Raw genomic sequence first — 24377 nt, 5'->3', positions numbered from 1 at the left:
CAAAAATAGTCATTCTACCGTGTGTTCAGATTCTGTGTGAAAATCAGGTGCCTCATAACATACCCTCTAATATATACTAAAAAAAACAGCATTACAAATTTTGGATCTACATAATGGCTTTAGCTATATTTAGCGCAAGTTAAATATTTATTTTCTTTCCCATACGCGTCCTTCCAATTGCCCGACATGTAAAATTAGTTATCTTCTATTTACCGCAGTTGCCTCTACAGGCTAGATTAGTCAGTTCAGTAGAGAGTGATTCAGGCCGAATTTTCAGGGCATAGGTGTGACGTGCTGCTTGCTCTCGTTTACCCTGCTACTACTACGATGAGAATCTGCACCGCTATGACATTTTAGCGAGATAACAAAAGAACACGGGCGTTTTTCCCTAAAAAGATTTATTTGACTATTGACTCGATATCAAACATTTCTGTACAAACTAAAATATTTGTATATAATATTAGATAATAAAATAATACTTCTATCTTTCTTACCTCAGAAGACATTGCGCCTCTAAAGAACCAACTGAAGTTGCAGCGGCAGATGACAGTGCACAACACTGGTGTCATTTAAACTTGTTGCCAGAGGGGGCAGACATCTGCTAAAATTATGGATCTTGTGCTATGCTCCTTTAACTAGATTGTTTTACAGTAAATTGTGTTACTGTGCCCAGTAAGCAGATCTTCCTTTGTGTCCTGTAGGCTAGTTGGTTATTAATAGACTAACATCTTTGTGTTATTCTATAAATCAGTTATCTTTATTCACACAGTATAAACAACAAACAGCAACAGAGGGACGCCTCCTGCGGAGCGTATACGGACAGTCGAAGCAGTACATCTCTGAAGGGCTGACTTAGACAGAAGCATAGACACAGGGCTGTTAATGGTTCGGTATACAGAAGCCTACCGGATGCATGGACCTCACATATTCCTAAAGCCATTCAGTCGCTTTGCAGGTGTACAGTAGAGAGACAAGTACAGTCATGCTGAGCAACAGTTAACTACAGTATGAAACAGAGTCGTTTACATAAAAAGCGAGTAAATCATCTCTTTAGAAAGGTTTCTTTTCATATAAATGATCTGAAGTGTACAAAACAGTATATTACACATTTCTTGATGCATGATCCCCAGTAGCCTACAGTACGCTTCCCTTCAAAGTACTACACACTACTTAACTGGATTACAAGGAACAATGAGACTGCAACGTAGTCCAGGTGGCACAGCAGTCCCACATGGCATCAGGAAACTATAGAAAAAGGAAAAGATCAGCAGCATATGTCATATGAGGAACATCCCCCCACAGAAATGCACTACACCTCATAAACTGCCAATTTCCCCAGTTAAACAGCAGAATGCTGTTCAAAACCTCTAACGTTTGCAAAAGATGTTGTCTCCTCCTTTCTCCCCCAAACCTAATATTGTTTGATATCATTCCAAAAGCGTTTGAACACTGCTGCCACTGCTGCTTTCAAGTTCTATGCTTCTATGTGTTTTTTTATATACACGCAATTAGTTAAGGCTCTTTAAGGACCTGAGGATTTTGAACATATGATGAGGCACACAAAAGGCAAAGAATATCTCTAGACACAGGGCTAACTGAAAGAATGAGGGGCATGAGAGACAGCCATGAGGGTCCTGCAATCAGTGGAGTTCAGGGGCCAAGGTGGAGAACCCCAGGAGAGAGACCCTCTACAACAAGCTTTTCCAGCCTATGTCATAGAATTTGTTTAAGCACTTAATTGGGTTTCTGGTGTTTGACTTAGCTTGGAGAGGATGAGCATCAAAAATGTACTAATGCTTTAGCCTCTAGTGTCCATCTAAGCAGATTTCTTAAAATAATCTTTGTGTACTTATGAATAACAGTGCCTTTACCTCTAGTAGACAGAAGTCATATCATAGTAAGTTTGTTGGACAGAGAAGAAATCCTCATGGGATGGAAGCCTAACAGCTAATCAGATATGAGCCCCTGTTTTTAACTGTATTAGCAAGTCACACTAAAAATGGCTCTGATTTGTGGTATACAATGCTAATATAAGCAGATATTAACCATATATGATTTGGCTAGAGACCACTATTACGTTTGTTGCTGTTTTCTCAGAGAAAATTATGTTGGCTCAGGCTTCTGGCTATATCACTCCTCCTGATAGGCTGATTGGCTGTCCTTGGGAAAAGTTTCCTAACAAGTACAACACCTGGAAAAGCACAGAAACATGCTGTTCTCCAAGCAGTTGCCTAAGTGACAAGCTGACATGAAATGCAAAAATGTTTACACCATCCTTAGTAGACGTAGAAAGACTGATACGTCGCAGCTGATGAGGTGGATTGATAAAGTGTGCAGCCTTGACCAATGTCCTATCTGCATGCTTAATGCTTGGATGGGCTCCAAATTATGGCAGCTCAACCTATTTTTTGATTAATTCAGCTAATAATTATTTGATAACTTAGGGATGCATAATGCATTAAACTTTCATCCTCAAATGGTCTGTTCAATGTTAATTTAAAAAAAGGCTAATGTCCACTGCAAGCAAATTTGGGCTGCTAAAACCTTTGTCTATGTACAACAACATTATCTTACAAACAACTCTTCTGCAGGACAGTGGAAACAAACACATGAAGGTTTGGAATGAAAAAGAAAAAAAACATCTGAAGAGATTCAGTGGCTGCAGGGCACAAAACTGACATGCCTCAACAGTCTCACTCTTAGCCTTTTAACTGTTTAGACATCAGAGTTAAAGTTATGTTTAAATCTTAGGGGAGCTGCTTTAAGTCACAGGTTAAAGTCATGAATGCAATCCTGTAGACATTCATAACCTAGACACCAAAAACTTAAAAAGGAATAGTATTTTAAAGTGGGTTTCTGAAGTGGGGTTCTGTTAAGTGGCCATGCCCAACCAATATCTCACCCAAGCCTCCACTTTGATGGAACTATAGCTTAGCTATAGCTGTAAGCTTCAGATCTGGCATTGACAACGGTCCAAAACTATCTCATCACACCTGCATGACGATTAAGCCGAATGTAAATGCAATGAAGATGTTTTGAGGATGATATCCCTCAGAACAATTTTAGGTGGTCTGGGACATTTTTATCTACATTAGTTTAGCAATCTGAAAGCACACACTGAATAACTACCTGCCGAAGTGATGAGAGTCTCCTCTAACAGCAGAGTTATTATATCAAATAAACTGTTAAAAATATATCAAATAAACAATATTGTTAAAGCCAGGCACTAATTTCTTTTTTTTATTCATTATTATGGCTTCATATTGGACCATTCTTCCTAACAGAAATGGTAGAAAGCTCATTTAAATCGGTTAGTTTCTTGGCACAGAATCAGGTTTAAAACATAGTCCACATATGTTTAACAAAATTGAGGTCAGGGCCCTTCCAGAAGCCAAGTCTATAACATCCGCTCCCAAACCAGTTTTGATGTATGTTTGGTACACACCGTGGCATCTAACTTTGAAATGCATAATCTTATGGTTCTGTCACTCATTTCAAAGACAGGTAGCAATAAATGACAGATGAAAGACAAAAGGTTCAGCAAACAGCCATTGTTGTCCTCTAAGTTAAGCTCAAAGACTAACTTTTAGTGGTTTTGAGTGTGTATTTTTCTTGTTTACCAGGTGTTTAACAAAATGTGCTTGAGTTAACCAAGTCACATTAATAATAATCTGTAGCACACATCTTTTCAGAACCCCTCAGAACTCAAGACTACATGTAAGTTCAAGATGGGCTTCTGAAGGCCCATCTTGAACTTAGCTAAGTTACCTTGTGTCTTTTGATCAATAGACATGTTTGGGCAGAGTTTTATGGTCTAATGTTCTCTTGTCATCAGAGTATAACAATAACTGAGGAATCACTGTTCATTTTATGTTTTTACTCTGCAATAGCAGCAAGTTGAAAACATACTGAAATAGTTTGATCCCACTGTGAAGACAAGCTATCATTAGCTTTTTTGTGCCTTGCTAATGTTTTTAAGACGCTAAAGCATTAGCATTGCCAATCTGATGCTACTCCTCCCTTTACATTTAAAAGGTGACACCTGAACCCACAATGTGAATTGGGTAAAATGTTTATATACAGTCTTTGAAAAAAGAAAGTACACCCAATTTAAATTCAAGAGCTTTCTGTATTTGTATGTATCTATGGTTTTGAAGCTATCATTTTTTTTTTTTTTTTTTTTTTACAATTTTTCCATCTTGAGTTTATTTTTGTTTTTTAAATAGTGGAAGCTGGGATGATATTTTGTACAGCTGATCCAGACCAGCTCCAGTGCTTGTACTGACAGAGGGTGTTCTTTCTTAATAAAAAAGATTATAGAACATAAATTAAAATGCAAAGATTTCAAAGTAACAAGTTGCACCCCATATTAAAAGACAGACAACGAGCTGTTGTATCATATTCTTTACCTTCAAACTGTAAAACTGGACAATGACATTTTCATGCATTGAACTGTTCTCACCACTGAAGCCAAGGCTATCGTCTAACCCTTTAAGATAACAAAACAAAATCTATAAAAGCTCAACATGTCATACAAAAAGATGCATATAAGACTTTTTTCTTTATGTTTCTTTTATGAAAGCTGCTTTGGTAACAACATAGTCACGACATCGGTCAATCTGCACCTGGCTTGCGTAGCTGACAGGAACTCCTTATTTGTCCTCTCCATGGCATGTTGTAAAATTTTTACCCTCAGTGTCTTCCCTCTGCCAGTAAAATCTAAATGAATGGATCTAGTTACATCGGAGTGGCCTGTGTTTGCGTTTCTGCCCGAGAGCTGTGTCCACATCAGATGCAACTTCTGCTGGGAGCTGTTTGTCATAAAGATGTCCGTGCTGTGAAAGACAGGGCTATTGTGCTGAGGGCCGACAACGTGGAAACTTTGGAGGCCGAGCCCACCGCGTTGGGGCCTGCAATGGCAGTGAAAACAGAGAGGATGTTAGTTGGATCCATACTGGGGAAAAAACTACTCTCTAGCATTTCATCTGCAGTGCATTACATAGGGATTCATACCGCTTGAACTTTTCCACATTTTGTCACATTGCAGCCCCAAGCTTCAGAGTATTTTATTACAATTTTATATGATAGACCAGCACAAACTGGTGCAACATTGAAAAAGAAAAATGCTACATGGTTTTCACAGTTTTTACAAATAAAAAACTAAAATATTTTTCCTGAGACCCATTTGCTCAAATAGCACTAAATAAAATCCACTGCAACAAATTGTCTTATCCAGCCAGTGTCTGTGCTTTTGAGTTTGTGTTTTTGTTTATTTTACCCGGTCTGGTCCCTGTTTCCTTCTGTTTACTGCTGCCTAGCTCGCAACTGTTTCTAGTTTCTCCTAATTACCTGGTCTTGTTTTTCATTGGTTCCTTTTTGTTTCCTTTGTTCCCCGATGTGTCCTGAGTCATGTGTCCTGGTCGTGCATCCTATGTCCTGGCCTGAACCGCCTCTCCTTCCAGTCACAGAGGGGTTCAAGGACGAACCATCTCTCCTTTCTGCCCCAGAGGGGTTCGAGGATGAACCGCCTCTCCTTTCCTGTTCCAGAGGGGTTCGAGGATGAACCGCCTCTCCTTCCTGTCACAGAGGGGTTCGAGGACGAACCGCCTCTCCTTTCCTGTTCCAGAGGGCTTTGGGGACAAACGGCCTTCAGTTCGGGTTCCTGATTTCTGTGAGGGTGTGGGAAAGCACTGCCTCCATCTGCTGAGCCTCAGCAGCTCAACCGCACATCTACAGGGTTCCACCGCAGATCTCCAAAGCCTCACCAAAGATTCCAGCGGTTTCTGCACCGCTCACCTGAGCTCCACCGCCGGCCTCTCCGTGGCTGGCCTCCTGACTGCCTGCTCTGAGGGTCCTCTACTCTGCTCTGCCGGTCTCCTGTACTCTGGGTTTCGTTGGGACATCTTCCCAGTTGTCCTCTTGAATTCTGGGTCTCACCGGGACGTCCTCCTGGCCATCCACCTGAACTCTGTCTCTGCTCAGGACGATCTCCTGCCCGCCCGCCTGAACTCTGTATCTGCTCGGGATGACCTCCCAGCTGCCCGCCTTAATTCTGGGTTTTGCACGGGTCGACCCTGGGTTGCCCGCCTGAGGTTTTTTTTGTTTCTGGCCCTGGTTTTGTTCGGATAGTTTTTTGTTTCTGGCCCTGTTTTGGGTGCTTTTTTGTTTTGCCTCTTAGAATTCTGCAATCTGAAAAAGTTCAAGAGTGATGAATAATTTTGCAAGGCACTGCTTTTAATCTGGGGCCGTTCCAAACAAACATAAGAATCTTGAAAAACAGTTTCCAAATACATTTAAAATCATGGTGAAACATTAAGACTATAATTCCACATTTTTGTCCTCTAACAGGTATTTTTCTTACCCTGGCTTCCTCTGCAGATGATGAAGGCCGAAATGTTCTGACAATAACACTACCAGGGGAGAGGATAACTCAGATCAGCCATGTGGGAGTCACTAACTAGCTCTTTACTGACCTGGTATCTTCGGGATGGTGATCTGCTTGCTGCTGCTGCCGTCCCCTCCCTCTCCAAAGGGCTTAATCTGGATGATATAATCCTCGTCAGTGGGAAGCGCGAGCTCCACTGAGGTGGTGTTAGTTTCCATGACGCTGGGCCGGCTGTGTCGGTTCTGCTTGTATAGCACCTGCGGATGAGATTAAGTCATGAGTGGGGCGTACCATGGCAACAAACAGAACTTATTGATGAAGTGAAAGAGCCACATGCTCACTTTGTAACCAGTCACTTCTGACTCGTTCTCCAGGGCTTTGACATGCTCCCAGTTCAGGATAATCTTAGAGTTCGATGTATTCCACTTGACTTTAACTGGAGGTTGGCTGGGAGCTGAGAGGAGAGGGGCACAATATGCACCTCAAACAAAAGCTGAGTTTAAGGCCACATGCTTACAGTGGGTCAGACATTTACATTCACTAATCATTAGCATGATTGTTATACTCAGTTTGGGTTTTTGTGTTTGAATTTCAAAAACATGTTTAAATTTATATTTCATTTAATCTCATCAGATTCTGATGAGATTAAGTTTTTTACATACACCCCCCTAATTTCTAAATAGAAGTTGGACAGAAACCACACTTTTGTTGCCATCAAAGGCCTCTGGCTTAATTCTGTCTAGGTGTGTTGCTAAGGAACATTTCATCAGATACAAGTGGGACTGGGTGTTGATATTTGAGCCTGCATGAATAATGTCCACCTTGTGTGGATTAGGCAAATTTTTTACGGTCAGACAGGACAAAGATAGAGCTATTTGCCATAAAGATGCTTAAGAAGTACATGTGAGGTTTTCACAGCAAACAACACGATACGATCTATCAACCATAAAGGTGGTGGCATTATGCTGAGGATCTCTTTCGCTGCATTTCCACTGGGTCATTGCACAAAGTTGGTGGAACAATGAAGGAGGAAGACTACTTACAAATTTCACTTCCCATAATCAACTACCTGGTTCAACTTGGACAGCAGAACAAAGATTCCAAACACACATCCAAACTAGTTTTCGAATGGATACAAAAGACTAACAAAAGGTTTCTAGACAGGCCCCAACCTCAACCCTATTGAAAATCTGTGGACTATGTTTAAAAGCCGATAAAAAACAATGGATTTAAATGAGCTCTCCAACATTTCTCATTCTTAAATATGCAGCCTGACTTATTTCTGAAGCTTGTTTATAAACTGTGCCGTCAAATTGAAACTTGGTAAGGAACCTTCAAACAGATATTACTGGGGTGTAGGTATATAATTATGCCTGCTTGCATAATATTTAGGGCATCCTACACAAGTCAAGGCTGATAAACTACGGACAGACTAAAATGTAGTAGGGAAAAGCATTGAGTTTACAGACTTTATTCCTTGCTAAAAATTGGAAACTTTGAAAAACAAAATGCTATTTTATTCATATGTTAGACATGTCCTTGCTCTTTGATCCTTCACAACCCTGTTTTTGTCAAGGTTCATAATTGATTTTGGTTTTTAAGTTATTGACAGAAACCACAGATAAATGCACACTCATTCAAAAATGTAAACAAGGTCAGTTTTACAGCTTTTTACTTTTTACCTTTTGCACTCAAATGTCAAGAATGTTAAAATAGAGCCAAAAAACCATGGAAATCTGAGCCTGGAAAAGGATGGGATTTTAAAACGGAAAATTAGTAGGAACCCTGAAACACGCATTAATTTATTAATGCTCATAAATTGTTTTTGAAATGTATCACCAAAAACCCAAATGAATATGAAACTAGATGTAAACTCTGATACTTACGTGGTTTTTTGGTGGTCATGTTGACCGTGGTGCTCGCAGGCCCCGTTCCAGCCGTGTTGTAGGCCCTCACTGAGATGTAATACGCTGTGCTGCCTCTCAACCCGCCGATGACGGTGGACGTCTGATTCCCTGTGGTCCTCTGCACACTGGCCGTCTCCTCCTTTTCGCTTCTACTCCAGTACCTCAGCTGAAAGCCAGCAAAGCAGAGCGGCAGATGGTGAGTGCGCCCTAAAAGCTTTCTGTTCCCACCCTGTCAGCGGAGAGCAAACTGAAAACAGGGACGTGTGAACTCAACAAGATGGAAAATGTGAACTGGTCTGAAAAGAGGCAGTAGTAGTGTGTCACAGCATGAGACATGTTGTGGTTTAAATTGTGTTGCTCAACAGTGCAACAAAAGAAAATAGTAGATGTCCAAAAGCCCACGGATAACATGGATAATTTGTCGCTTTTCCTGGTCAAGCCTAAAACAGTACAAATACAAAGTGTTTGTCTTCAAAAGATTAATTGGATCTGGTTATTTTTATTTTTTAGAAAGTTTTGTGTTTTCATGCAAACAAAAGCATGAAACCAGCCTCTTTGTTGAGATCCTTGATTCTAATAATTAGAAGAATTACAACAAGATGAACAAACTAAGCACAAAGCTGCTGTCTCAAACTGCTTTGTTGTGTGGATTAGAAGCTGTCCCTTGGAGTGTTGCATCAGTACGCTAATCAGGCCCGTTACACTACTTAGGTAAGCAACAAGAGAAACACATTTAAACCCACAGGCTTGGGACTAAGTTCAACCATTATGCATGCAGCAAGCTATTATCCCATGTGCCCAAGGTGCAGGAGTCTGAAACACTCATCAATAATAGAAGAGAACAAGATTCAGCAGCATCAGCTGCCATATGCACACTCACACAAACAGCCCAGGCTCACACAAGCAGGCTCACCTCATAGCCCAGCACCCTCCGCTTGCTGGCGTTCCAGGGCAGAGCTTTCCACGACACCTCAATCTCGGATGCAGAGAGGCTCTTACCACGGATCCGAGTGGGAGCTCGGCCAGGCTCTGGAATGATCATAAAAAGATTTCAGGAGTGATGGTTAGCTTTGATAGACCGCCTCCAAAGAGTGCACATCCAAACGGTTTTAAAGCTGTTTCCTCCATCAGAACTTTAAAAGGAGGGAAGTAGGGTAAAGTTGTCGGCATGTGCTGAAAGAAAAGAGCTGGCTACGAGTCTGGTTCCCACTGGTCAGAGCCATCCGAAGCTCCTGGTTCTATTTCAAACACATTATCCGCATCTGTTTCTGGTCACAAACATCAAACCTGACATGTTCAGGGTGATGTGCAGTGCTAGTCTTCCACCACATACAGTGTTTAGCTTGTTCGATTTGGTTTCATTTGTCCAGAGCGTTCACTACATGGCTGGTGGCAAAATAGACTTAATGTGTTTCTTTCAATAATGCTTACCACTCCTCCACAGAGGACAGATACATACAGGTCCTTCTCAAAATATTAGCATATTGTGATAAAGTTAATTATTTTCCATAATGTAATCATGAAAATTTAACATTCATATATTTTAGATTCATTGCACACTAACTGAAATATTTCAGGTCTTTTATTGTCTTAATACGGATGATTTTGCCATACAGCTCATGAAAACCCAAAATTCCTATCTCATAACTCTTCAAACTGTATCCAAGAGTGTCATACAATCACGCAATCATATGCACTAAGTTAACTAGGAATTAATTGCTGTTTGTATATCCAGTATTCATTCACACAAGGGGGTAATTAAGGTGCAAGCGTGGTTTGACTTTTCTTTCTGAGGTCTACTGAAGCAAACTGTGTTCCAGAGAGTTCCCAGCAGAGACCCTGTCTCTACAACGCCGAGTGGAGTTTTCCCGGTCTGAAGGAAGGACAAAGGTACCCCAACCCAGCAAGCCACTCTGCATGCAGTTTAGCCCGAAGCGGCAGAACTAGCTGCCCACCCCACGGAGGTTAGCTGCAAGCTAACTCTTTTTTTATCCACATGTGGATGTTTACCTCAACGCCCAGGACAACTTGTCCTCAGCACGGTTCACGTAAGAGGTAGTGTTTGGGCAGAGAACATTGGTTTAGAGTTAAATAATCTAAATAATGTTTGTTTAATGAAATTTGTTTTTGTTTGTGTTGAGAAACTCAGCTACAGTAAGTGCTAGTAGACTAGCACTCAGCTAAGGATGTGTTCTGTGTTGTGTTTCTAAAGTTAAGACAAACTTTATTTAAAGGGTGGTTTTAAAACACAGAAGATCAGCCATAACACGCCATCCACGCTTATGCATTTCAACCCTTTTATTAGTGGAATTTTAAAGGTATGTGTTTGATTCTGATAACAAGCAATTCGTTTTTTCTGTTAGCTCCAACAGCTTATGGCTAAGAACACTTTTTGAGTCAGCTGAAGATCACTTACCCAGAAAGGTTGTTAGTTTCCAATCTAGGAAATAATATTTCCCTAAATATTATTTTACTAAACGTGATAACTAATTAAACACCATCAAGACCCATTTATCCAAAAGGTTTAGCTCTTATTCAGAATATTTCCTCAAATATTATTTTAATAAATAAAGGCAGTTAATTAAACACCATTGAGAATTAGTCATCCAGAACGTTGGTTTTATTTAGCAAATCATTCTTTAAAATGTTATTTTATTAAAATAATGTTGTGTCTGATCTAACATTGTGAACGATTGTTTGAAGGTTTACCAATTATTGCCTAAGTTAGTTCCAAGTTAGTTCCTAACTTAACTTCATTTCCAGATTCTTCAAGATAATCCTTGGTTCTCAAACATAAATAATATTGCATGGTAATGTTGCATCACTTTATTGGCCATGGTTTTCAACCATCTTTGATTCACTTGTTTATATTTTACATAGCCCATTGGTCTTCCTTGTTTTTTGAATCTTTTTACTGAGACACTAAAAGAGATAAATGTGAAATAAATTATTTTGAGTTTTTGATATAAGAGTGAATTAGCATTTTTAAGTGATGATCTTTTGAGTGTGAGGCACTCACATCAATCACAGGTCCATAGTGAGCAACAGGAATTAAAAACAAAACACATTATTCATGTTCTAAGTCACAGTTAGCCATGAATTAAATAAGCATTACTTCAGAGAATTATTTGATTAGCCATATTTTTAAGCCAAGCTCACTGGAGCATGGCTTGGAGTCCTCTCTGAGATTTTTCAGCTCAGTAAACTCAGTCAGAGAGTTCAAATGTGTGTGGAAAGCAGTTACAAGTATTTCTGTTGATACAATAAAGAAATATACAAACTAATGTGGGGATTAATAGGATTGGAATTTCAATGAGCTTTTGTTTCCTTTGGAATATGTAAAGGATGTCTCCCTTTACCTACCTTCCTCAGCGGAATAGATCGTGGCAACAGGTCCAAACGGCCCCTCCCCCTCGTTGTTGTAAACTCCGACCTTTACGTGGAAAGGCGAGAAAGGCTGGATGCTCTCGTTTTTAAAAACATATCTGGATGTCTCTGGGGACGGCACGGCTGCCTGCATCCAGCCCGTGGCACCATGGGGTCGGAAAGCCACCACGTAGCCGAACCCTGGTCCATTCTGCAGCTCCTCTGGAACAGGCTACAAACAAACAAAATTATACTTAAATATATACTTCAGACACAGCTAATGAGCTTTTGCTTCATTCATTCAATATGGTTTGGAAACAAATACAGCAGGAGGGTAGAGGCTGTCAGATTTGAAGGCAGTGCATGGCTTCAGATAGAACCTGCTGAACACACTAGTGCTTTTACTGCAAACATCCATTACACAGCAAAGAGCACTCAGCGTGATACCGTAAACTCAGCTCCACTCTGATAACAAGGCCTGGACATTTAGAGCAGCAGACTTGGTTCTGCTAGATAAACCAACTTTCTTTCCTCCTCTCTGCTAAAAGGTACATGCTTAAAAAAACTTCAGATATTTTTTAGTTAAGCAGGAGGAAGGGTTGTATGATAACTCACTCTGTGGGCTTCATATATGTCAAAATGGAAATTCATGATCCAAAAGCATTGCACAACTTTAGTTGCGACCTTTATCTCTTATCTCTTCTTTTTTTTGTATACACGCATTGCAGCAGTTTTGCTTTTTCACATTTGGACAACCCTGATTTTACCAAGTTGATACAATTTGTAAATGGAAAAGAACTGAGTTTCAATGTGAAATGTAATGAATGTGAAGGGTCCCGCTGGTCTCTGTTTTGGGACTTCTTATGTTTAACACAGTCCTGGTGACCTGGAAGCATGATTTTAGCTTCCACAATTTATTTGTGAATAAAATTCAACTGTAAAACATTTTAAAATCTTCTATAGGTAAGTGCGGATAAAATAACAGGCAGGGAAATTTTTATTTATTCACTATAGTACATTATAATGAAATGGCTTTAATTGTGTAACATCAGTTTATTTCATGTACAAGGCAGCTTATAAAAGCATAACAATTTAAATCAAGCTGAAATGAATCCAAATTCTTTAAATATATTTGTTACATTTTATAGTTTAATATGTATTAATTAAAGCACAGAGAAGAGAGAACATGTTTAACGAATAGCACCAGATCATATGATGAAACAGCCCAATATTTCTCATCTTGCGAAGCTCTATCTAGTGGCTGTCTAAGTGTGACTGTGTAGGGTAAACTAAGTAAAGACGAGGACTTCAAGGTTACTTTCAGGATGCATTTATATTTGAGAATGAAAATCCCGTTACTGGATAACTGTTTGTCTGCTAACTGTTCTAATGTAGGCGTCTGCCTCCTAGTGCTGCTAAACTTGGGTTTTTGTTATGATTCTGAACTCCATTTTATTATCTCTGGTTCAAAATCTAAAATATTTCAGACCAGAGTGGGATCATTTGACTACAAACTGGACATTCTAGACAACATTTTGTACTCCACACTTACAATTCCAAAAATATTGCTAAAGTCTAGATGTATCACTACTCCCCTAATTAATACACAGTATAAATGTTGTCTATCTTTGTAACTTTATAACATATAAGTATCATTAGCCTCATAGCCTAATTGCTAAGTCATATTTGCCAAAATATAACTTAGGCCATACGTTCCTATGGCCATAAGTTCAGTTGCAACACGTTTTATAACTGAACTTAGGTGGATAGGTGGCATCCTATCCCACGCTGGATTTCTCTGAGCTTGACTGGGGACGCATTCTTTCAGAAATGCATGTAGAAGCAGTCTAAATGCCTAGGTTCTGGATTTAATACATCTGTGGAAACAAAAGTGATCGAAACACCTGAATTCAATGATCTGAATGGATGACCCAATACCATTGGCAGTATATTATATATATTCTATTTAGACTGACATAAATGGGGGCCGGTTACTTGGTTACATAACACAAATGGAAATCAAACCATAGAATAAAAGAAGAATCTCTTGGTCTTACTCTGCCTGAACTACATTTTTCCTGCTGTGGAAAAAACAACTTACATCAGGAATACCCACAAACAAACAGCGAATCAAATACCCTTTCAGAGGAGGTCAGGCTTTTTTTTTTCTAATAACATCTGATATGCAAAACCATTTGTAGAGTGTTGTAAAACGCTGTTAATTTGGATGTAAAATGCACTAGAGTAGAGTGAGTTATGTGATGTTTTTAATCTTCTACCTGTTTGGATTAATGTGTTGTTGCCTTATTTTTTAAGTATAAGAGTATTTTGTTACAAACTCACATCTACTAAACTGAACCAGGCTCTTTTTCTGTGTTCCTGTGGACAAAACTCACATTTTTAACCTCACCACAGGTACTTCTAAATAAACTATCAGCATGAGGTTCAGTTATCTGTCCGTGTCTTCTACAAAACAGAAGCTTTAAGGCTTTGCTTTCTTGTTTCCTAAAGCAAACCTCAAAAATCCATCACACACACACACACACACACACATACACACACACACACACACACACACACACACACACACACAAAGGACTTTGCAATGATCTCCACTGATTTTTATGGCCTATCCCTAAACCTAACCTAAACTCAAACCAAGCCCCTAATCCAAAAACAGCACTTCTTATGGGGCCCAAAGCCTGGGCCCCATAGCAGTGGGTCCTTAAAACGTAGTATATGTTGGAAAAATAGGCCTTACACTGTAACAAATGCTAGAACACGCACACACAAACAAGTTTGTGTTTTTGTATTTCTAACCATATAAGGTCATTGTAAAGAATTCCTTTCATTAGAGTAACTGCATTTATGCTTGGCAACCCTTCATCCCTGCTTTCATGTCAAAAGGAAAAACACCTTAAGAAATTCACTGTTTGAGGACAAACTGCCGCTAGTTTAGGCAGGCGATTCACTATAATTGAGCTTTTGTGTTTTGAAACATCAGCACTGATTCTGTGAAACCTTTCATAGCGGGCGAATTTCCGGTAGGCTGAAAAAACAGAAGCTATTTGAAGGCCAGCTGATATGAGGAGTCTCCTCTAAAACAAACAGGCAGAAAAAAATGGAAAATCATCTGGAAACAAACGTTGTGACTTTAAATGAACTATGACTTTAATTATCTTATTGAAATATCAAAAGCATTTTTCTCTTCCCCCAGGGTGATAGTTGCAGTTATTGCTTCTGTGTTCTTAAAAATGAAACGCCATATATTAGGGCGTTCAACAGTTATTAATGAAACAGGCCCACACCTGAAGAGAGTGATGGGGTCTGGCTGCCTCCTCCATGGGTGAGGGGGTTTCTGAGCAAGCTTGCTTACCTCCCATGTGATGACTAATTCGGAGCGACTGCCTCCTCCTCCGCTCACATTAGCCGGTGTGACCTTCGGAGCTGCGGGAGGAAAACAGATCAGCTCAGCCAACTTGAAACTCTAGAGGTAAATTTTCCAATTTCCTCTGTTATGTCTCTAAATGGCAAACAAAAGCAACTTCCTTCAGCTGCTGAGTACAAGAAGGAGATGATTTTCATGATGTATAGCAGGTGGTCAACTGTTCAATCAATAATTAAGCCTTTAAATGTTTACATTCATAAATTTGAACCACATTTACATTTTCATATACTGTCTATCACTTTTGGTTAATATATTTTATCACTTAGAGGATCAGAATTTCCACTGAACAACAGATGTGATTTCAAAATCTGAGGCTAAACCTACCTATGGACTTAACTCAACAATAAGTCTTTGCATAGCCCTGGTTTATAGTAAATATTCTATTAGTTGAGACCGCACTTAGACCAAACCGTATATTCCTTATAACTTATGTTCAAAATCATAGCAGTGGGTTTAAAAAATGTTGAGTAACAGTTACAACTTTATTTCCATGCAAAACATGTTCTCACTCCACAGAAAGTGATGTAAAAAAACTAGAAAAAAACAGAACTTACAATTAAAGCTTTTATTGCATAAACTTAAAAATGCTGAAGTTGTAACTTTCCTGTGAATCACTGAAATAATATGCCGTTGCTTAACCAATTTTCTGAGAAATGCTTTGCATCTGTGTTGTATGCAGTCGACCAGCTTCTGGCGACTGTGAACAGGCCCAGAATATCTGGACTACATCCACATTTCCTCTTCATTTCTTGGTTTTGCCTCAGAAACAACATGTCTAGTGTCACCCCAATCACATTGCTTCACAGTGTACTCTGGAGGTCATCTGTTGAACTATCTGTAGCTGCTAGACTCAACAACAATTTTACTTTAATCAGTTTATAAAATGTTTCTCCATTTCTCTTTAGGCCTGTCAGTGTGGTCTTTGGAAAATTGAAACCTCTTCAGCAGAAGTAATTTTTTTCAGCAATGGGACTTTGTGGGGCTTCCTTGGTTGCGACAGAACCAACACAGGTATCTGTTAGAATTCTTTGAACACCCTGGAGCTGATCATTAGCTAAATCTTTGCTATTTTGACTATTCCTTAAGCCATTCGAAAGGTGGTTGTTCCTTTTCTATAGTCCCTTTCTGGTTTTGGTTTTTATTTTAAAGCTTGTCAGATCATTTTATTTGAGCAGCCAATCAATTTCTGCATTTCCTGATATTGCCAAAATTATTAGGTCATATAACCAAATCAATGAATTCTGGTGTTCCAGTCACTTCCATGGCTGCAGGTGTATAAGGTTTGGTGTGGAGAAACATTTCTGGCCTGCACAGAGTCCTGACCTCAACCTTCTTGAACCTTTGGGATGAATTAGAGCGGAGGCTGCAATGCTGGTTTTCTCATCTATGAACACACTCCTAAACCTTGCGGAAGATTTTTGATGAATAGTTATAGTTGCTATTGCTTTCAATGGTGGGTCCATCAACAAACTGGACCTTATAGATTAAGAATAGGATATCATGTACATGTAAAAGTAGACAGACAAATACGTTTGGCAATACAGTGTATGTTTCACACTCTCCAATCAACTTTTTGATTAAAGTACATAAAGTCCAGTGTCTGGAATGACCCATTTTACTTAGAAATGCACCATAAACAACATATGCTTTCTGTTTGACAGCGGCTTTTCCACAAAAGGAATGACCTCACTAATTGAACTTCACACTGCTATTATTTTGAATACAACCTTTGAATTAATGATTCAATTACACAGAATCGGCAGCATGTCACGACTGGTGCGTCTGTTGGTTTTCTATTACTTTGCTTCATCAACTAGAAAATAAATCTACAATGCAGAAATACAGTTTGTACTAAAATAAGAGCTTGATCAGGTTAGGAATATTGGGCTACTATTATCTTTAAACAACTATATATCAAGGGGCTTTCTTTTAGTTTTGATATTTCAGCTATAACAATACCAATGGATAAAACAGTAAACAGCTGAAGAGGAAATTAACATATATTTGATATATTTGCAAGTTTGTACTGTACTGACACAATAACAACACATAAGCGCCTTTCAGATTATGCTTTTATCTCAGGATCTACACTTTCTTCTTTACTCAACTGAAAAGTCCCAACATTGTAAAGCAACAGGAGGGTCACAGCATAGTCCAGGGGTTAAAGCATAGCAGTGAAGCTTCAGGATGTTCCAGTATCCATCTAACCTGAGAAATACACTGATCAACATAATCTGATGCTGAGAATGCACTGATGGTAAAATCCCTCCTGGATATAATGAGGGAAATACTCCAAAACAATGTGAAAATAGTCCAAAAATGTCTACAGATGTCTGAAAGTATTTTAACGTGTTTTAGATGCTTATTGGAACTCTATATTATATCTCTGTTTCTTATTTGCCTCTGAGATGTTCTGTCAGCATTGGTTTATCACAACATAGTCACAGTGGTGCTGCTGCTGTAGAAAGGAACAGTTCTGGTTAGGAAATTACAAAAGGAACCAAACTTCATCTCAGGTAATATCAAGAAAGCATCTTTCTAGTGCATTTAAGCCAGTAGAGTTTGAGTGTTAAAAACATGTTTTATAGGTTTGATGAACAAATGGCAATCTTCAAATATTTCTATTTAAAATATCTCATTTATTGTTTGGAAATTTAAGAACGTTATTTGATAGGTTTGCTATTTGTATGGCACTTGAGAAGTGCTGTTAGTAGGGGTCTGCTTAGACAAAAAAAGACAAGCTGTCTCTCAGTGTCCACACCTCTTTCAGCCATGTCTTTGTGCCAATGATGATCTCTTTGAGATATCTTTGAGATCATCATTGAAATTACATGTTCTCACATTTTACTAGTTTTGCATAGAAATAGACTTTACTAAGGCTCGCTACAGTACATACTGGTGCTCTTCGTCCTTGCTTGTTTGGATGGCTTGCTGGGCTCGCCGTTCCCAACTCTGTTGCTTGCCAGGACTCGGAACTCGTACTCAACCCAAGGGCTTAGGTCTATTACGGTAGCTGTCAGCTGGTGGCCCCCAACCACCTCAGGAACTGGCAGAAAACACAGAGTGCCTCCAGTTAAAACAAACTGTATGTCTGTGTGTACAGTTATGTGTGTGTTAAGATTATTCTCCAACACTGCACTGCTATACAAGTGCCTTGCAAAATATCCACGCCCCTTGAACATTAGCACCACAAAGTTTTTGTGGGATTTTATGGCATAGACCACTACAAAGTAGTGCACAAATTTGAAGAAGGAACATGACATATAGAAAAGATTTTCTTTACAAATAAAAATCTGAAACGTGTGGCATGCATTTGGATTCTGCGCCACTAAGGCAATACTTTGTAGAACCACCCTTCATTGCAATTACAGCTGCAGGTTTTTGAGAAATGTCATTACCAGCTTTGCACATCAGGAGAGTGACATTTTTTCCCATTTCTTCCTTGCAAAATAGTTCATGCTCAGTTGGATTGAATGGAAGGCATCTGTTAACGTCAACTGCTAAGTCTTGCCACACATTATCAATTCGATTTAGGTTTGACTTTGACTAGGCCATTCTAACACATAAATGTTCTTTATTCTAAACCATTTCATTGTAGCTTGTGCTTATGGACATTGTTCTCTTGGAAGATAAACCTCTAAATCCAATCTTAAGTCGTTTACAGTTTTTCTTCAAGGATTCCTCTGTATATAGCTCCATCCATCTTCCCATCAACTCTGACCTGCTTTCATCCCCTGCTGAAACGGTGTCCTCATAGCATAATGCTGCCACTACCATCTTTCACCGTGGTTGTGGTGTGTTATGAGGAATAGTAGCATTAGTTTTCCATCAGAAAAAGCATTTTGCATGTGGGCCAAAAAGTTCAGTTTTGGTTTAACCTGACCAGAGTGCCAGCTTCCAAATGTGTGATGTGTCCCCTACATGGCTTGTGGCAAACTGCAAATAAAATGACTCTCTTGCTCTCAGTCTTCCACAAAGGCCAGAATGCACAATACTGATTCTTCTAGCTGAGCTTCAGATCTCTACTTCTCAGCCAGAGTTTCCAAGGTCATCTTAACTGCTTCTCTGATTAATGCTGGATATTGTTTTACGACCCAATCGTGTTTTAAACTTCTCTACAACTTTCTTCCTTGTCCTGTTTGATGTCTTCCTTGGTCTTCATAGTTGCTGTTTGCTTACTGATGTTACCTAACAAACCTCTTCCCAGAAGAGCTGCATTCACACTGAGAATAATTTACCCACAGGTGGACTACAAGCACCAACTAGGCAACTTCTCAGTCCACCCGGGTAAACTGGATTTCATTTAGGGGCATCAGAGTAATTGGGTTGAATACAAATGCTCACCATGCTATTTCTATTTGTAAAAAATGTGAAAACTATGCATTCTTCTCCTCCACTATACAATTATGAGCTTTGTGTCACATATAATTGAATAAATAAAAAAAAAGAACATGGAATATTACACAGAATTGCAATTCATAAGTCTAGCAACATTTCTATAAGCTCCGTGGGATATTTAAAGGCTTGAAATTACTGCTAGACACACAATATTGCAAAGTGGAGATGAGTCCATTAAAGGTAACAATATCTTTATGCACCTACAATGTCAATGTGTTCTTAAACATATGAATGAGGAGCTGCAAATTTAAGAGTCCAGAAAAAGTATATCAGATACTAAGAGTTCATCACGTGCAAAAAAATATCAATAAAGGAAGGTATTAGGTGTAGGATGAAAGCACATTATACCGATAATGCATGAATAGTAAGGGTCCCATTAAAAAGAATATGCTATGTAACTACACTATCATATTACAGCCTTGGCAACACGCTTTTTCATCAGGAAGAGATCCATGTTTCAGGGCTCCCAGGAGTCCGATAATACGGCGGCCAATGATCCCGGCACTACTGTGTGCCATTTGGTGCTAGAGCAAAAATTACCCCACCAATATTTTCACAGACTAGGCAGAAATGAAGAGCGAACCCCTCCTTGTGACTAGAGGAGGCCACGGCTGGTTGGAGAAAGCTTACCTGTGGTGACAGCCTGCCACCCCAGGGAAAATGGTGTCCTGGCCTGGATGGTGTATGCAGTAATTGGACTGTGATTATCGGGACCAGGCCTCCAGGACAGAGAGGCGGTGGTATCAGTGATTTCTTCCACTTGGATGCTGGTTGGGGGCCCTGGGGGACCTGATAGATGCCGTAGTCAGGCAGAAAAAAGGGGGATGTAGAAAGGAGGGGGAGGAAATGTAAATTGGGAGGAGACAGAAAGATGGGAGAGAGTTGCAGTGGTTTTAGCACCTGCAGCAATTCAGCAAACTCAGTTCAGTGTGAACCCTATGAGGGCCATTTGGTCTAATTAGCTAGTAAATTCTCTTTAAATCTTGAACAGAGATCCTTTAACTTGCATAATTTTCCAGCCTGCTATTTTACTTATTTATTAGTGGATAAGCCATGCATAATCAAAGTGTTTAGCAAGGTGTGAAGGTAGTTAAAAGAAATATTGGAACGCATATTATTACAACTTACCTCGGACAACAAGATCCACTGCTATGGAGATGCTGTCCACCTTGGTCTGCACAGCGCATGTGTATTTCCCCGCGTGCCCCAGCTGGATGTTCCGAATCATAATGTCTCCCGCCGAGTGCTGCTGTCATTCAGCATACACAAAAGCAGACAGACCTCCATAAGTAAGACTGTAACCATGCAGCTATTGGAATTCAAAAACAATCCTGACATTGCCAGCCTCACAGGAGCACATCCAGCTGAGAAGAAAGCTCATTTTCATGCATATGTTTGTCCTGAAAAATAAATCCATAAATCCACATGCGGCCTCTTTCTCTACTTCCCAAATGGTACACGAGAACGCCGCTCTGTGCATTTACTTCATCTCTGTAATTACAGAAATGTACATCCTCTAACAGTCTAATTGGGACTGTACAATGTTATATGAACAGCCTAATGGCTAGTCTGATACTTAGTCCTTTAAGAGAGCCTTTCATTCTGTCTCTAATTACTATTCCCACTCCTACATTATCATTTCATCAGAGTGGAGCTTAGCAGGTTGAGTAATAAATTGAAGATGGCTGAAAGCTGTGGCCCAGTGATGGTGGGAATTCAGAGGAGTGGCCCAGGGCTTAATCAATGTAAGTGGAGATGAAGAACCATTTATTAAAGAGCCAAGACTTTAAATCACACTTCAAGAAACACCTAAATTATTACAGAAGCTAAAAATCACGGCTATATTGTTTGTTTTTGCTTTATTATTCTGGTCATTTTTAAAGGAACTTGAACTTATTTGCTACATAAAGAAATAAAAAAACAAGACAGTGCATGTTTTGGTGAGCTGTGAGCTGAATACCTTCTTAAAGTATCCACTGGCAGCCTGCGAGTGGTTGCAGGGTGAGTATGTAAATTTCGTTTTAAAATTAACCAGAGGCAGCAATTTTCTGTCCATAAATAATATACTTGATACAAACATTCCCTCTGCACTGCAGCTGAATTTATTAAGGTCCTACTAAAATAAGCAGTGAATGGACCAATGAATCTTCGGAGTCACCTCTCAACCTTTGTTCATTGAAATCTCTGAAGGCATCTGGAAAAAAAGAAATCAATATCTTTTATGTCCTGGGTTGCTGTCAGAGCACAGGGGAACCAATAAAAGGAGGATTCATCCAGAAACCTCAAGAAACTTTGTGTTCGTAATTAGTACCTTATCTAACAAAGAGTGATTTGCATTATTTCAGCTAGCATTACTGCATAACTAACTCCTAGCCTGTAGCAATCCAGGCATGTGTGAACAACACTTGTGGCAGACTTCTTCCTCCATCACTGAATGCAATGTATGCAGAGAAATAAATATGGTCTTGGTATAGGCTAGTCGATGTGACTAGGTGTCAAAGTAACATACAGGTCCTTCTCAAAATATTAGCATATTGTGATAAAGTTCATTATTTTCCATAATGTAATGATGAAAATTTAACATTCATAAATTTTAGATTCATTGCACACTAACTGAAATATTTCAGGTCTATTATTGTCTTAATACGGATGATTTTGGCATACAGCTCGTGAAAACCCAAAATTCCTATCTCACAAAATTAGCATATTTCATCCGACCAATAAAAGAAAAGTGTTCTTAATACAAAAAACGTCAACCTTCAAATAATCATGTACAGTTATGCACTCAATACTTGGTTGGGAATCCTTTGGCAGAAATGACTGCTTCAATGTGGCGTGGCATGGAGGCAATCAGCCTGTAGCACTGCTGAGATCTTATGGAGGCCCAGGATGCTTCGATAGCGGCCTTTAGCTCATCCAGAGTGTTGGGTCTTGAGTCTCTCAATGTTCTCTTCACAATATCCCACAGATTCTCTATGGGGTTCAGGTCAGGAGAGTTGGCAGGCCAATTGAGCACAGTGACACCATGGTCAGTAAACCATTTACCAGTGGTTTTGGCACTGTGAGCAGGTGCCAGGTTGTGCTGAAAAATGAAATCTTCATCTCCATAAAGCGTTTCAGCAGATGGAAGCATGAAGTGCTCCAAAATCTCCTGATAGCTAGCTGCATTGACCCTGCCCTTGATAAAACACATTGGACCAACACCAGCAGCTGACACGGCACCCCAGACCATCACTGACTGTGGGTACTTGACACTGGACTTCTGGCATTTTGGCATTTCCTTCTCCCCAGTCTTCCTCCAGACTCTGGCACCTTGATTTCTGAATGACATGCAGAATTTGCTTTCATCCGAAAAAAGTACTTTGGACCACTGAGCAACAGTCCAGTGCTGCTTCTCTGTAGCCCAGGTCAGGCACTTCTGCCGCTGTTTCTGGTTCAAAAGTGGCTTGACCTGGGGAATGCGGCACCTGTAGCCCATTTCCTGCACACACCTGTACACGGTGGCTCTGGATGTTTCTACTGCAGACTCAGTCCACTTCTTCCGCAGGTCCCCCAAGGTCTGGAATCGGCCCTTCTCCACAATCTTCCTCAGGGTCCGGTCACCTCTTCTCGTTGTGCAGCGTTTTCTGCCACACTTTTTCCTTCCCACAGTCTTCCCACTGAGGTGCCTTGATACAGCACTCTGGGAACAGCCTATTCGTTCAGAAATGTCTTTCTGTGTCTTACCCTCTTGCTTGAGGGTGTCAATAGTGGCCTTCTGGACAGCAGTCAGGTCGGCAGTCTTACCGATGATTGGAGTTTTGAGTGATGAACCAGGCTGGGAGTTTTAAAGGCCTCAGGAATCTTTTGCAGGTGTTTAGAGTTAACTCATTGATTCAGATGATTAGGTTCATAGCTCGTTTAGAGACCCTTTTAATGATATGCTAATTTTGTGAGATAGGAATTTTGGGTTTTCATGAGCTGTATGCCAAAACCATCCGTATTAAGACAATAAAAGACCTGAAATATTTCAGTTAGTGTGCAATGAATCTAAAATATATGAATGTAAAATTTTCATCATGACATTATGGAAAATAATTAACTTCATCACAATATGCTAATATTTTTAGAAGGACCTGTATTTAAGCTAGCACATTATATGCCTTTCAGCTGCCTTTTGGTTGCCATGGAGCTAATAGGTACAATGCACATCATAATAGGTGCCCAATAAAAAAAAAAATTGCTTACAGGAGTTTTTAAGCGGATGTTCCTCTAACTTCATGTAGTGACTAGCTGTGGTACAGTGCTTGTGCTAACTTTTAAATGAACAGATAATGGAGATTCGGTTTGAGCTAATGTTTTATTTCTGTCCTTTTCACTAAGAGTGCTACAACTATACATTCCATTTTCAAATAATGATATACTTTATTAAGGAAAAAGCTATTCAAAACACCCTGACCCTACTTGAAGAATGAATTGTCCCCTAAGTAACATATGCCACCCATGCCACATGCAACAACTATAATCAAGCATTAGGAATAACAGAATAATAACTAGCAACACTGTAGAAGAAATTTGGCCTACTCTTCTTTGGAGAATTAGTTTAATTCAGCAGCATTGGAGTTTTCTAGCATGATTGAGCTGGTTAAGGTTATTCAACAGCATCTGAATCAGATGTAAGTCTAGACTTTGACTAAGCAACTCTAAAACCTTTATTTTACTTTTTGTTTCTATTTCTTCTTCGGAGCCGTTCATAGGTGAACTTGCTGGTAAGCCTTGGATCGTTGTCCTTGTTGCATTACCAAAGTGCACTTATGAGCTTAAGGTTATGAACAGATGGCTGGACACTCTCCTTTAGCTTTTTGCTAGAGAGCAAAATTCATGGTTCCATCAG

At 39.6% G+C, this 24377-nt stretch overlaps 1 protein-coding gene across 3 annotated transcripts in view; it reads right to left on the bottom strand.

Moving 5' to 3' along the window:
* Positions 1 to 735: 735 nt before the first annotated feature.
* Positions 736 to 24377, bottom strand: part of cntn4 (contactin 4) — a 318997-nt gene continuing 295355 nt past the window's right edge. For 2 of the 3 annotated variants that reach the window (XM_047347049.1, XM_047347051.1), the window contains 10 exons: positions 20633 to 20753; positions 20135 to 20293; positions 18003 to 18152; positions 15035 to 15105; positions 11656 to 11890; positions 9206 to 9321; positions 8272 to 8458; positions 6727 to 6839; positions 6474 to 6642; positions 736 to 4910 (listed from right to left, as the gene is read on the bottom strand). In XM_047347049.1, coding sequence (XP_047203005.1) covers positions 4819 to 4910; positions 6474 to 6642; positions 6727 to 6839; positions 8272 to 8458; positions 9206 to 9321; positions 11656 to 11890; positions 15035 to 15105; positions 18003 to 18152; positions 20135 to 20293; positions 20633 to 20753 — 1413 coding nt within the window. In that variant the 3' untranslated portion in view covers positions 736 to 4818. The remainder of the gene's footprint in view (positions 4911 to 6473; positions 6643 to 6726; positions 6840 to 8271; positions 8459 to 9205; positions 9322 to 11655; positions 11891 to 15034; positions 15106 to 18002; positions 18153 to 20134; positions 20294 to 20632; positions 20754 to 24377) is intronic. The other variant, XM_047347050.1, reaches the window with a different exon arrangement.

This window comes from Girardinichthys multiradiatus, chromosome 20, assembly GCF_021462225.1.
Source record: "Girardinichthys multiradiatus isolate DD_20200921_A chromosome 20, DD_fGirMul_XY1, whole genome shotgun sequence".
Lineage (NCBI taxonomy): Eukaryota > Metazoa > Chordata > Actinopteri > Cyprinodontiformes > Goodeidae > Girardinichthys > Girardinichthys multiradiatus.
The sequence above is the reverse complement of the archived record's forward strand: the minus strand, read 5'-3'. Positions and strand labels throughout refer to the sequence as shown.